The sequence below is a fragment of the Carcharodon carcharias genome, chromosome 36 (genome assembly GCF_017639515.1).
Source record: "Carcharodon carcharias isolate sCarCar2 chromosome 36, sCarCar2.pri, whole genome shotgun sequence".
NCBI lineage: Eukaryota > Metazoa > Chordata > Chondrichthyes > Lamniformes > Lamnidae > Carcharodon > Carcharodon carcharias.
In genome coordinates this window covers 8,286,338-8,298,350 of record NC_054502.1, presented here as the reverse complement: position 1 = coordinate 8,298,350, position 12,013 = coordinate 8,286,338, and the positions used below count along the sequence as shown (strand labels likewise).

The 12,013-nt window shown below is 49.0% G+C and overlaps 1 protein-coding gene across 3 annotated transcripts in view; it reads left to right on the top strand.

Moving 5' to 3' along the window:
- LOC121272907 (CUGBP Elav-like family member 3-B) overlaps window positions 1-12,013 on the top strand; it is a 152,533-nt gene that overhangs the window by 119,056 nt on the left and 21,464 nt on the right. For all 3 annotated transcript variants that reach the window (XM_041179764.1, XM_041179765.1, XM_041179766.1), the window contains exons 3-7: window positions 481-529; window positions 1,855-1,983; window positions 7,244-7,323; window positions 7,891-8,001; window positions 10,279-10,422. In XM_041179764.1, the coding sequence (XP_041035698.1) occupies window positions 481-529; window positions 1,855-1,983; window positions 7,244-7,323; window positions 7,891-8,001; window positions 10,279-10,422 (513 nt within the window). The remainder of the gene's footprint in view (window positions 1-480; window positions 530-1,854; window positions 1,984-7,243; window positions 7,324-7,890; window positions 8,002-10,278; window positions 10,423-12,013) is intronic.

The window sequence follows — 12,013 nt, the reverse complement described above, 5'->3', positions numbered from 1 at the left end:
TGGATCCTCTCCAGGTTCAGTATCAGATACTTGGTGTAGATCTGAATCCACTCCGGGTTCAGTATCAGATACTCAGGTTCAGTATCAGGTATTCAGTGTGGATCTGGATCCACTCTGGGTTCAGCCTCAGATACACAGTATAGATCTTGATCCACTCTGCATTCAGTATCAGATACTCAGTGTGAATCTGGATCCACTGTAGGTTCAGTACCAGATACTTATGTTCAATATCAGATACTCAGTGTGAATCTGGATCCACTCTAGGTTCAGTACCAGATACTCATGTTCAATATCAGATACTCAGTGTGAATCTGGATCCACTCTGGGTTCAGTATCAGTTACACAGTCTAGATCTTGATCCACTCCACATTCAGTATCAGATATTGGTGTGGATCTGGATCCACTCCAGGTTCATTATCATGTACACAATCTAGTTATGGCACTTTTGTGATGTCCGACCTCTCTTTGATTTATTTACAGATGAATCGGCCCATTCAAGTGAAACCAGCGGACAGTGAGGGTCGAGGAGGTAACAGCTTTCTTCGCTTCTCATTCTCTCTGTCTCTTTATCTCAATGAGTAAGTTACACCAGGAATGCCCCCTCCCCAGACCCAGGCAAGTTTAGACCAGTGCTATTCACTCTGCCTTCACGCTGCGCCAAGGTGTGACAGAAGGCACCATGTACCTACGATGTTCTGGTCATTTGGGAGCAATAGGCCTGCCATTCACCTCACAATGCTGCCAGGTAACAGACACTCATCCATCAGCAAGGAGGTGGCACCCTGTCCCAGTGTTTGATGCGGACAGTGTAGAGGGAGCTTTACTCTGTATCTAACCCCGTGCCGTACCTGTCCTGGGAGTGTTTGATGGGGACGGTGTAGAGGGAACTTTACTCTGTATCTAACCCCGTGCTGTACCTGTCCTGGGAGTGTTTGATGAGGACAGTGTAGAGGGAGCTTTACTCTGTATCTAACCCCGTGCTGTACCTGTCCTGGGAGTGTTTGATGGGGACAGTGTAGAGGGAACTTTACTCTGTATCTAACCCCGTGCTGTACCTGTCCTGGGAGTGTTTGATGGGGACGGTGTAGAGGGAACTTTACTCTGTATCTAACCCCGTGCTGTACCTGTCCTGGGAGTGTTTGATGGGGACAGTGTAGAGGGAGATTTACTCTGTATCTAACCCCGTGCTGTACCTGTCCTGGGAGTGTTTGATGGGGACAGTGTAGAGGGAGATTTACTCTGTATCTAACCCCGTGCTGTACCTGTCCTGGGAGTGTTTGATGGGGACGGTGTAGAGGGAGCTTTACTCTGTATCTAACCCCGTGCTGTACCTGTCCTGGGAGTGTTTGATGGGGACGGTGTAGAGGGAGCTTTACTCTGTATCTAACCCCGTGCTGTACCTGTCCTGGGAGTGTTTGATGGGGACGGTGTAGAGGGAGCTTTACTCTGTATCTAACCCCGTGCTGTACCTGTCCTGGGAGTGTTTGATGGGGATAGTGTAGAGGGGGCTTTACTCTGTATCTAACCCCGTGCTGTACCTGTCCTGGGAGTGTTTGATGAGGACAGTGTAGAGGGAGCTTTACTCTGTATCTAACCCCGTGCTGTACCTGTCCTGGGAGTGTTTGATGGGGACGGTGTAGAGGGAGCTTTACTCTGTATCTAACCCCGTGCTGCACTGTGAAACCTCCTGCTTTTTATGAGATTCCCTTTTTAGTTTGCTTCAGCTGTGATCTGAGTGTCTGGGGATTTATCCTGAGGAATTCCAAGGGGCTGCTCCCAAATGTCCCCGCCTCCCTCCCCTTTCCTCTCCTTTACACTCATCTTGCTTCCCAGTGTCTGACCTGTATTTTGCAGAGGACCGGAAGCTCTTTGTGGGAATGCTGGGGAAGCAACAGACAGACGAAGACGTCCGGAAAATGTTTGAGGCTTTCGGTACGATTGAGGAGTGTACAATCCTGCGAGGACCTGATGGCACCAGTAAAGGTAACAGGAATGCACAAGAACCTGATCACAGAATCTTCTAGAATCATCACGCAACCCTCACAGAATCTGTCTTGGGGAAGGTGTTAGAATCGATCATTAAGGAGGTTATAGCCGGGCACTTTGAAAAACTCAAGGTAATCGGGAAGAGTCAACATGGTTTTGTTAAAGGGAAATCATGTTTAACCAATTTATTGGAGATCTTGGAAGGGGTAAGTTGCACAGTGGCTAAAGGGGAGCCTGTAGACATGCTGTACTTGGATTTCCAGAAGTCTTTTGATAAGGTGCCACATCAAAGGTTATTGCAGAAAATAGAAACTCTGGTATAAGGGGTAACATATTAGCATGGATAGAAGATTGGCTGGCTGGCAGAAAACAGAGAGTCTGCATAAATGGGCCTTTGTCTGATTAGCAGGATGTGACGAGTGGAATCCCACAGGGGTCTGTGTTGGGGCCCCAGTATTTTCCAATTTATACCAGTGACTTAGATAAGGGGAGCAAAGACATGGTAGCAAAATTTGCAGATGACACAAAGATAGGTAGGAAAGTATGTTGTGAAGAGGACAGAAGGAGTTTGCAGATGGATATAGATAGGTTCAGTGAGTGGGCGAAAATCTGGCAGATGGAGTGTAATGTGGGAAAATGTGAAGTTGTTCACTTTGACAGGAAGAATAAAAAAGCAGAGTATTACTTAAATGGAGAACAACTGCAGAAGGATCTGGGTGTTCTAGTGCATGAGTCGCAATAAGTTAGTATGCAGGTACAGCAAGTAAATAAGAAGACTAATGGAATGTTATCCTTTATTACAAGAGGAATTGAACATTAAAGTGAGGATGTTATGCTTCAGTTATACAGGGCACTGGTGAGACCACATCTCAAATACTGTGAGCAGTTTTAGTCTCCTTATTTAAGGAAGGATGTAAATGCGTTGGAGATGGTTCAGAGGAGGTTTACTAGATTGATACCTGGAATGAGTGGGTTGTCTGATGAGGAAAGGTTGGACAGACTGGGCTTGTTTCCACTGGAGTTTAGAAGAATGAGGGGTGACTTGATTGAAGTATATAAGATCCTGAACGGCCTTGACAAGGTGGATGTGGAAAGGATATTTCCTCTTGTGGGTGAGTCCAGAACTAGGGGGTACTGTTTTAAAATTAGGGGTAGCCCTTTTAAGACAGAGATGAGGAGAATTTTTTTCTCCCAGCGGATTGTGCAACTTTGGAACTCCCTGCTTCAGAAGATGGTGGAGACGGGGGTCATTGAATATTTTTAAGGTGGTGGGAGATAGAGGGACTCAAACGTTATCGGGGGCAGATGAGAATGTGGAATTCAAAACACAAACAGATGAGCCATTTTGAGCAGGCTCCAGGGGCTGAATGGCCTACTCCTCTTCTGATTTCAAATGTTCACCGAATTGTTACTGCGCAGAAGGAGGCCATTCAGCCCATCTCTGATTGTACTATTCACCTATCTTCTCCCCGTTACCCTGCGCATTGTTCATTTTCAGAAACCAATCTAATTCCCTTTTGAATGTCTTGATTGAACCTGCCCCTACCACGTTCTCAAGCAGTGCATTCCAGATCCCAATCATGAAAAAGTTGCTCCTCATTTCGCTTTTGCTTCTTTTGCCAATTATGTTAAATCCGTGCCCTCTCATTCTCGATCCTTTCACTAGTGGGAACAGTTTCTCCTTCTCTACTCTGTCCTGATCTGTCATGATTTTGAACACCTCTGTCAAATCTCCTCTCAGCCTTCTATTCTCCAAGGAAAACAGTCCCAACTTCTCCAATCTGTCTTCATAACTGAAGTTCCTCATCCCTGGAACCATTCTCGTGAATCTTTTCTGCACTCCCTCCAACGCCTTCACAAGTGTGGCGCCCAGAACCGAATACAGTTCTCCAGTTCAACATAACCTCCTTGCTCTTGTACTCTATTCCCCTATCAATAAAGCCTGAGATACTGTATGCTTTATTAACCGCTGTCTCAACCTGTGCTGCCACTTTCAATAACTTATGTACACTTACACCCAAGCCCCTCTGCTCCTGCACAGCCTTTAGAATTGTACCTTTTATTTTCTATTGTCTCTCCATGTTCTTCCAACCAAAATGAATCACTTCACATTTCTCCACGCTGAACTTCATCTGCCACCTGTCCACTCAGTGCGCCAACTTGTCTATGCCCTTTTGAAGTTCAACACTATCCTCCTCACCGTTTACAATGCTGCCAAGCCTCGTATTGTCTGCAGGTTTTGAAGTTATGTCTTGTACACCAAAGGCCTGAATTTTGCCCGTGTCGGGTGGGCAGAGGCAGTCGCCGAGCTGACCACCGGCCGCAATCGTCTCCGCACCGCCGCTTTACACGGGCGGGGGCCAATTAAGGCCCCCCCAGCGTTATACGCGAGAAGTAGCGCTGAGCGCTGCCTGTGCGGGCGGTGGGGGGGAGGGCGGAGGAGGGAGAGCGGGCCAGGCGTGCAGCTCGGGCATGCGCCTGGAAGATCGCTTCAGCCTCCCTGAGGCACGGGAGATTGAAGCGGTTTTTTAAAAAAAAAAATTTTTTAAGACATTAAAAGTTAAATGAAACACGTACCCCTCATGAGACTGTTTATTTTTCGCAGGAACTCTTTATTCAAGTAGTAAAAGCTTTAGGAAACCTCATCCCGCTCGTGGATGGATACAAATTGGCTTGGCCATAGAAGACAGAGGGTAGCAGTGGAAGGGTGCTTTTCTGGATGAAGAGCTGTGACTAGTGGTGTTCTGCAGGGATCAGTGCTGGGACCTTTGCTGTTTGTAGTATACGTAAATGCTGGGACCTTTGCTGTTTGTGGTATACGTAAATGATTTGGAGGAAAATGTAACTGGGATAATTAGTAAGTTTGCAGACGACACTAAGGTTGGAGGAGCTGCAGATAGTGAAGAGGATTGTCAAAGGATACAACGGGATATAGATCAGTTGGCGACTTGGGCGGAGAAATGGCAGATGGAGCTTAATCCGGACAAATGCGAGGTAATGCATTTTGGAAGGTCTAATACAGGCAGGAATTACACAGTAAATGGCAGAACCCTTAAGTGCATCGACGGGCAGAGGGATCTGGGTGTACAGGTCCACAGGTCACTGAAAGTGGCAACGCAGGTGGATAAGGTAGTCAGGAAGGCATTTGGCATGCTTGCCTTCGTTGGCAGGGGTATTGAGTATAAAAGCTGGGAAGTCATGCTGCAGCTGTATAGAACCTTGGTTAGGCCACACTTGGAATATTGCGTGCAATTCTGGTCGCCACATTACCAGAAGGATATGGAGGCATTGGAGAGGGCGCAGAGGAGGTTTACCAGGATGCTGCCTGGTCTGGAGGTTATTAGCTATGAGGAGAGGTTGGAGAAACTCAGATTGTTCTCACTAGAGGACGGAGATTGAGGGGTGACTTGATAGAAGTTTACAAAATTCTGAGTGGCATGGACAGAGTAGATAGTCAGAAGCTTTTTCCCAGGATGGAAGAGTCAATTACTAGGGGACATAGATTTAAGGTGAGAGGAGAAAACTCTAGAGGAGATGTGCGGGGCAAGTTTTTTACGCAGAGGGTAGTGAGTGTCTGGAATTTGCTGCCAGAGGAGGTGGTGGAAGCAGGTACGATAGTGGTGTTTAAGGGGCAGCTTGACAAATACATGAATAGGACGGGAATAGAGGGATACGGACCTCAGAAGTGCAAAATGTTTTAGTCGACGGGCGATACGATCGGCGCAGGCTTGGAGGACCGAAGGGCCTGTTCCTGTGCTGTACTTTTCTTTGTTCTTTGTTCTTTTATGTATATCTGGGGTGTGTTAGGAATTAGGTATCCCTCTAAGTTCAATTTTTTTTTCTATTTTTGGTTAAAGGGTGAAACCTGGGATCTAGTTCCATTTGAGTGGAGACAGCAGGCCTAAAGCTCTGTATACCTGCATTTCTAAGAGTTTTACAACTCCTGAAGAGAAGTTAAATCAAACACAAGAGTAAAAACATCTGCGCTGTTGCCTAGCAACAGGGGTCCAGAGAGGGACACACACACACACACACACACACACAGCAGTTTGAGTGCAGTTGGAAGAAGGTGTCAGGACAGGCAGGACATGAAAAGAGACAGATAGCAGCTTCCAAACTAAAGAGGAAAGACCCTAAAATCCAGGCGAGTGGAACAGGAGAGAGTACCCAGGAAAGCCTTCTCGTCTGGAAAGGGTCCTGTTAAGTGAAGTTAAGAGTGATGAGCAGAGGAAGGCACCAAGCTTAAAGGAAGAAAAGCTGCAGGAAGCAGAGTTAAAGTGAGAGGCCAGAAGGTCCAAAAAGACAGCTGAAGGTCAGTAACTCTTTGCTGTGGGCGTGTGAAGCAGTGGTACCATTGCTAGCTGAGTCAGTGAGAGAGAGAATGTGGAAGACAGCTTGAATGCATGTGGTGACCTGGGGAGAGGAACATCAGAAGGAGAGTTCAAAACCCTGGAGGTAGACCCTCGCTGAAGGCGTCTGAGAGAAAGCGTTGGTTTGGGAGAAGATTCCAAGGTGAGTCCTTGGACAGTGGAGATTGGAAACCTTCATCTGAAAGACGAAGGTCAGTGAGACTGGTCGGCTCACAGTGTGACAAGCGTCAGGGAGTTGAGGAGAGATCCACAGCATCTGGTGTCATCTGTCACTTGGTTTCAGAGTGTGGTGTATCTGACCACAGATTGTCTATTGGTTTACATGGACTGTCTACTTACTGTGAACATTAGAGTATAGGATCACTTTTGTAACTTGTGTTATCCTTGCGAATCTGTATATATCTGTTAAGTTATAGTTGTGGGTGAAGGAGTATTTTGATATAGTTCAGCTTGTTAGATAAATATTTTATTCTTTTGTTAAAACTTCATTAGCTGACTCCTGTGACTCTGTTCAGTAGCTACTCTGCACATTTCTAAACAAAAAATAAAAGTTAGGATCTACCAAGCTGGGTTTCACCCTGGGCTCAGGCTTGTCCAGTGGTAACATAAGCTGGGATCGTAACAATATCCTTCTATTCCTTTCTCCCTCATGTGTTCATCCAGCTTCCCCCTTAAGCACATCCCTGCTATTCAGCTCGACCACTCCCTGTGATGGCGAGTTCCACAGTCTCCCCGCTCTCCAGGAGTATTTAGTGCTGACACTGATTGCCTGCAGTGGACAGTGTTCCAGCCTAAAGTGTTGATGTGTCTCGCCCCATTAAGTGAACCGAAAATAGACAGCGGCCTTTTCCTTGGAACCCAGTGTTAATGTTTCTCTGTTTGTACAGGTTGTGCCTTTGTGAAATTTCAGACGCATTCAGAAGCACAGGCAGCGATAGGGGCACTGCATGGGAGCCGAATGCTGCAGGTAGGACCCTCATTGCCTCGCATGTTCAAGGAGACCCTAATCAAGTGGCAAAAGCAGAGTAAAAACAAGAAAAGCTTACGTTTGTATAGTGCCTTTCATGGGCTGAAGACATCCCTGAGTTCTTGCAGTCAGGAACACCGCAGCCAGTATGTGCACAGCAAGCTCCCACAAAAGCAGTCTGATAATAACTAGACGATCTTGCTTGAGAGATGTTGCTTGAGAGAGGAAAATCACTCGGACACCAGGGTGACGTTCTTGCTCTTAAAATAGTGGCAGTGGGATGGTTAACATCCACTGAACGGGCTGTCGGGGCTGTTGGTTTAACATCTAACCCGAAAGACAGCACCTCTGATCGTGCATTACTCCCCTGATACTGGCACTGGCACTGCTGGTCTGAATTTTGTGCTCAGGTTTCTGGAGTGGGAGCCGTCCTCATGTCTTCCAGGCTGAGCAAAGCGGACACACGGCTGAGGAAGCAGGTGTCCTGAGGGAACAGAAATGTGTTCTGTGGGGGATTCTTTCCTTGTTTTGCGATTGACATTTGTCCCCGTTTTCTCTTCCTACAAGGCGCCTGGATCTCACTCCATCAGCCTAGAGGTCGGGGCAGTCCAGACTGTGGACTATGTGAGCAATGGAGCCAGCACTGTTCGCTGCACAGCTGACAGGAGTAGCTATGGGGTGAGACAATAGATTGGTACCCTATCCTTGCTGACCCCGCACTGTCTGGCTTTGCGTGACACACTAATATTGGGGAATTGAAATTAAGAAATGACGCAACGCATTTCACTTGGCAAGTGACTGAATAACTGGACCGGGAGCTCTGGAGAATGGGAGTGAATGGGAAGGAGTTTGATCCATTGGGATTGTTTACAATGGGAATGAATGGGAAAAAGTTTAATCCAATGGGATTATGTAAAATGGGATTGAATGGAAAGGGGTTTGATCCATTGGGATTGTGTACAATGGGAGTGAATGGGAAGGGGTTTGGGTCCATTGGGATTGTGTACAATGGGAGTGAATGGGAAGGGTTTGGGTCCATTGGGATTGCGTACAATGGGAGTGAATGGAAAGGGGTTTGGGTCCATTGGGATTGTGTACAATGGGAGTGAATGGGAAGGGGTTTGGGTCCATTGGGATTGTGTACAATAGAGTGAATGGGAAGGGGTATGGGTCCATTGGGATTGTGTACAATGGGAGTGAATGGGAAGGGGTTTGGGTCCATTGGGATTGTATACAATGGGAGTGAATGGGAAGGGTTTGGGTCCATTGGGATTGCGTACAATGGGAGTGAATGGAAAGGGGTTTTATCCATTGGGATTGTGCACAGTGGGAGTGAATGAGAAAGGGTTTGGGTCCATTGAGATTATGTACAATGGGAGTGAATGGAAAGGGGTTTGGGTCCATTGGGATTGTGTACAATGGGAGTGAATGGGAAGGGGTTTGGGTCCATTGGGATTGTGTACAATGGAGTGAATGGGAAGGGGTATGGATCCATTGGGATTGTGTACAATGGGAGTGAATGGGAAGGGGTATGGATCCATTGGGATTGTGTACATTGGGAGTGAATGGGAAGGGGTTTGGGTCCATTGGGATTGTGTACAATGGGAGTGAATGGGAAGGGGTTTGATCCATTGGGATTGTGCACAATGGGGGTGAATGGGAAGGGGTTTGGGTCCATTGGGATTGTGTACAATGGGAGTGAATGGGAAGGGGTTTGGGTCCGTTGGGATTGTGTACATTGAGAGTGAATGGAAAGGGGTTTGGGTCCATTGGGATTGTGTACATGGGAGTGAATGGGAAGGGGTTTGGGTCCATTGGGATTGTGTACAATGGAGTGAATGGGAAGGGGTATGGATCCATTGGGATTGTGTACAATGGGAGGGGGTTTGCGTCCATTGGGATTGTGTACAATGGAGTGAATGGGAAGGGGTATGGATCCATTGGGATTGTGTACAATGGGAGGGGGTTTGCGTCCATTGGGATTGTGTACAATGGAGTGAATGGAAAGGGGTTTGGATCCATTGGGATTGTGTACAATAGGAGTGAATGGGATGGGGTTTGGGTCCATTGGGATTGTGTCCAATGGGAGTGAATGGGAAGGGGTTTGGGTCCATTGGGATTGTGTACAATGGGAGTGAATGGGATGAGGTTTGGGTCCATTGGGATTGTGTCCAATGGGAGTGATTGGGATGGGGTTTGGGTCCATTGGGATTGTGTACAATGGGAGTGAATGGGAAGGAGTTTGGGTCCATTGGGATTGTGTACAATGGGAGTGAATGGGATGGGGTTTGGGTCCATTGGGATTGTGTCCAATGGAAGTGAATGGGAAGGGTTTTGGGTCCATTGGGATTGTGTACAATGGGAGTGAATGGGAAGGGGTTTGGGTCCATTGGGATTGTGTACAATAGGACTGAATGGGATGGGGTTTGGGTCCATTGGGATTGTGTACAATGGGAGTGAATGGGAAGGGGTTTGGGTCCATTGGGATTGTGTACAATGGGAGTGAATGGGATGAGGTTTGGGTCTATTGGGATTGTGTCCAATGGGAGTGATTGGGATGGGGTTTGGGTCCATTGGGATTGTGTACAATGGGAGTGAATGGGAAGGAGTTTGGGTCCATTGGGATTGTGTACAATGGGAGTGAATGGGATGGGGTTTGGGTCCATTGGGATTGTGTCCAATGGGAGTGAATGGGAAGGGGTTTGGGTCCATTGGGATTGTGCACAGTGGGAGTGAATGGGAAGGGGTTTGGGTCCATTGGGATTGTGTACAGTGGGAGTGAATGGGAAGGGGTTTGGGTCCATTGGGATTGTGTACAAGGGAGTGAATGGGAAGGGGTTTGGGTCCATTGGGATTTATTATTCAGATTGACTAACTCTGACGAGACTGGGTCTCAGCTGGGGAAACGGGGCACGTTCTTTTGCTAATTTTTTACACTTTTCTGCTCCTTGGCAGGGAGCTTCCTCGAGTCTGGTGGTGAAGTTTGCCGACACAGACAAAGAGAGGACTCTCCGTCGGATGCAGCAGGTGGCTGGGCAACTTGGGATGTTCAGTCCGATGGCCATACAGTTTGGTGCCTACAGTGCATACACACAGGCGGTATGTAATCAATAACTACTGGCAAAAACAGGGCAACCGTTTCTGAGCGACCCCAGCGACACCACTGCCCTGTACACATTGGAATTTAGAACATTGAGAGGTGATCTTATTGAAACGTATCCCATCCTGAGGGGACTTGACAGGTTAGATGCTGAAGCATGTTTCCCCCTCTGGGGGGGTCAAGAACTGGGGGAAACAGTTTAAAAATGGGGGGTCTCCCATTTAAGACTGAGATAAGGAGAATTTCTTCTCGCAATGGGTCGTTAGTCTGTGGTATTCTCTTCCACAGAGAGCAGGATCATTGAATATATTCAAGGCTGTGTTACATTTTTGATTAGCGAGGGAGCTAAGAGTCATGGGGGTGCAGGTAGGAAAGTGGAGTTCAGGTCACAATCAGACCAGCCGTGATCTTATTGAATGGGGAAGCAGCTTTGAGGGGCCGAATGGCTTACTCCTGCTTCTAATCCTTGTGTTCTCCAACCTAGTCACTCCTGGGAGCAGGCACCGGATGTTAATCTGACATCCCAGGAACGACTTGCAGTGAGACTCCCTCTTCTGCAGTGCCAGTACTCTAAGTGTAGGTGGCAGTGTTGGCCAAGAGGAAAACTGTCCACAGTGTTAAGTCAGTGTTTCTGACCGGCCCCTCCCATTAAAGGTCAGTGCGTCACCTCACCAGTAAAGGGTCAGGTCAGTGTGTGAAACCCTATCCCACCCAGCTGTGGGCAGGTGGGAAGAGAACCAAGGTGTTTATTGGTGTCTGTCACTGATAGTCTGAGGAACTCTGATCACGCTATGAGCCAGACTCCCATCTGGTGCTGGGTAGGGTAGGGGGGGCTCCCATCTGGCACTGGGCACAGGGGGCTCCTGTCTGGTGCTGGGGGCTCCTGTCTGGCGCTGGGCGCAGGGGGCTCCTGTCTGGCGCTGGGCGCAGGGGGCTCCTGTCTGGCGCTGGGCGCAGGGGGCTCCTGTCTGGTGCTGAGCGCAGGGGGCTCCTGTCTGGTGCTGGGGGCTCCTGTCTGGTGCTGGGCGCAGGGGGCTCCTGTCTAGTGCTGGGGGCTCCTGTCTGGTGCTGGGCGCAGGGGGCTCCTGTCTGGTGCTGGGCGCAGGGGGCTCCTGTCTGGTGCTGAGCGCAGGGGGCTCCTGTCTGGTGCTGGGGGCTCCTGTCTGGTGCTGGGGGCTCCTGTCTGGTGTTGGGCGCAGGGGGCTCCTGTCTGGTGTTGGGCGCAGGGGGCTCCTGTCTGGTGCTGAGTGCAGGGGGCTCCTGTCTGGCATTGAGCACAGGGGTCTCTTGTCTGGTACTGGGCGCAGGGGGCTCCTGTCTGGCACTGGGCGCAGGGGTCTCTTGTCTGGCGTTGAGCGCTGGGGGCTCCTGTCTGGCGTTGAGCGCTGGGGGCTCCTGTCTGGCACTGGGCGCAGGGGGCTCCTGTCTGGTGCTGGGGGCTCCTGTCTGGCGTTGAGCGCTGGGGGCTTCTGTCTGGCACTGGGCGCAGGGGTCTCCTGTCTGGTGCTGGGGGCTCCTGTCTGGCGTTGAGCGCTGGGGGCTCCTGTCTGGCACTGGGCGCAGGGGGCTCCTGTCTGGTGCTGGGGGCTC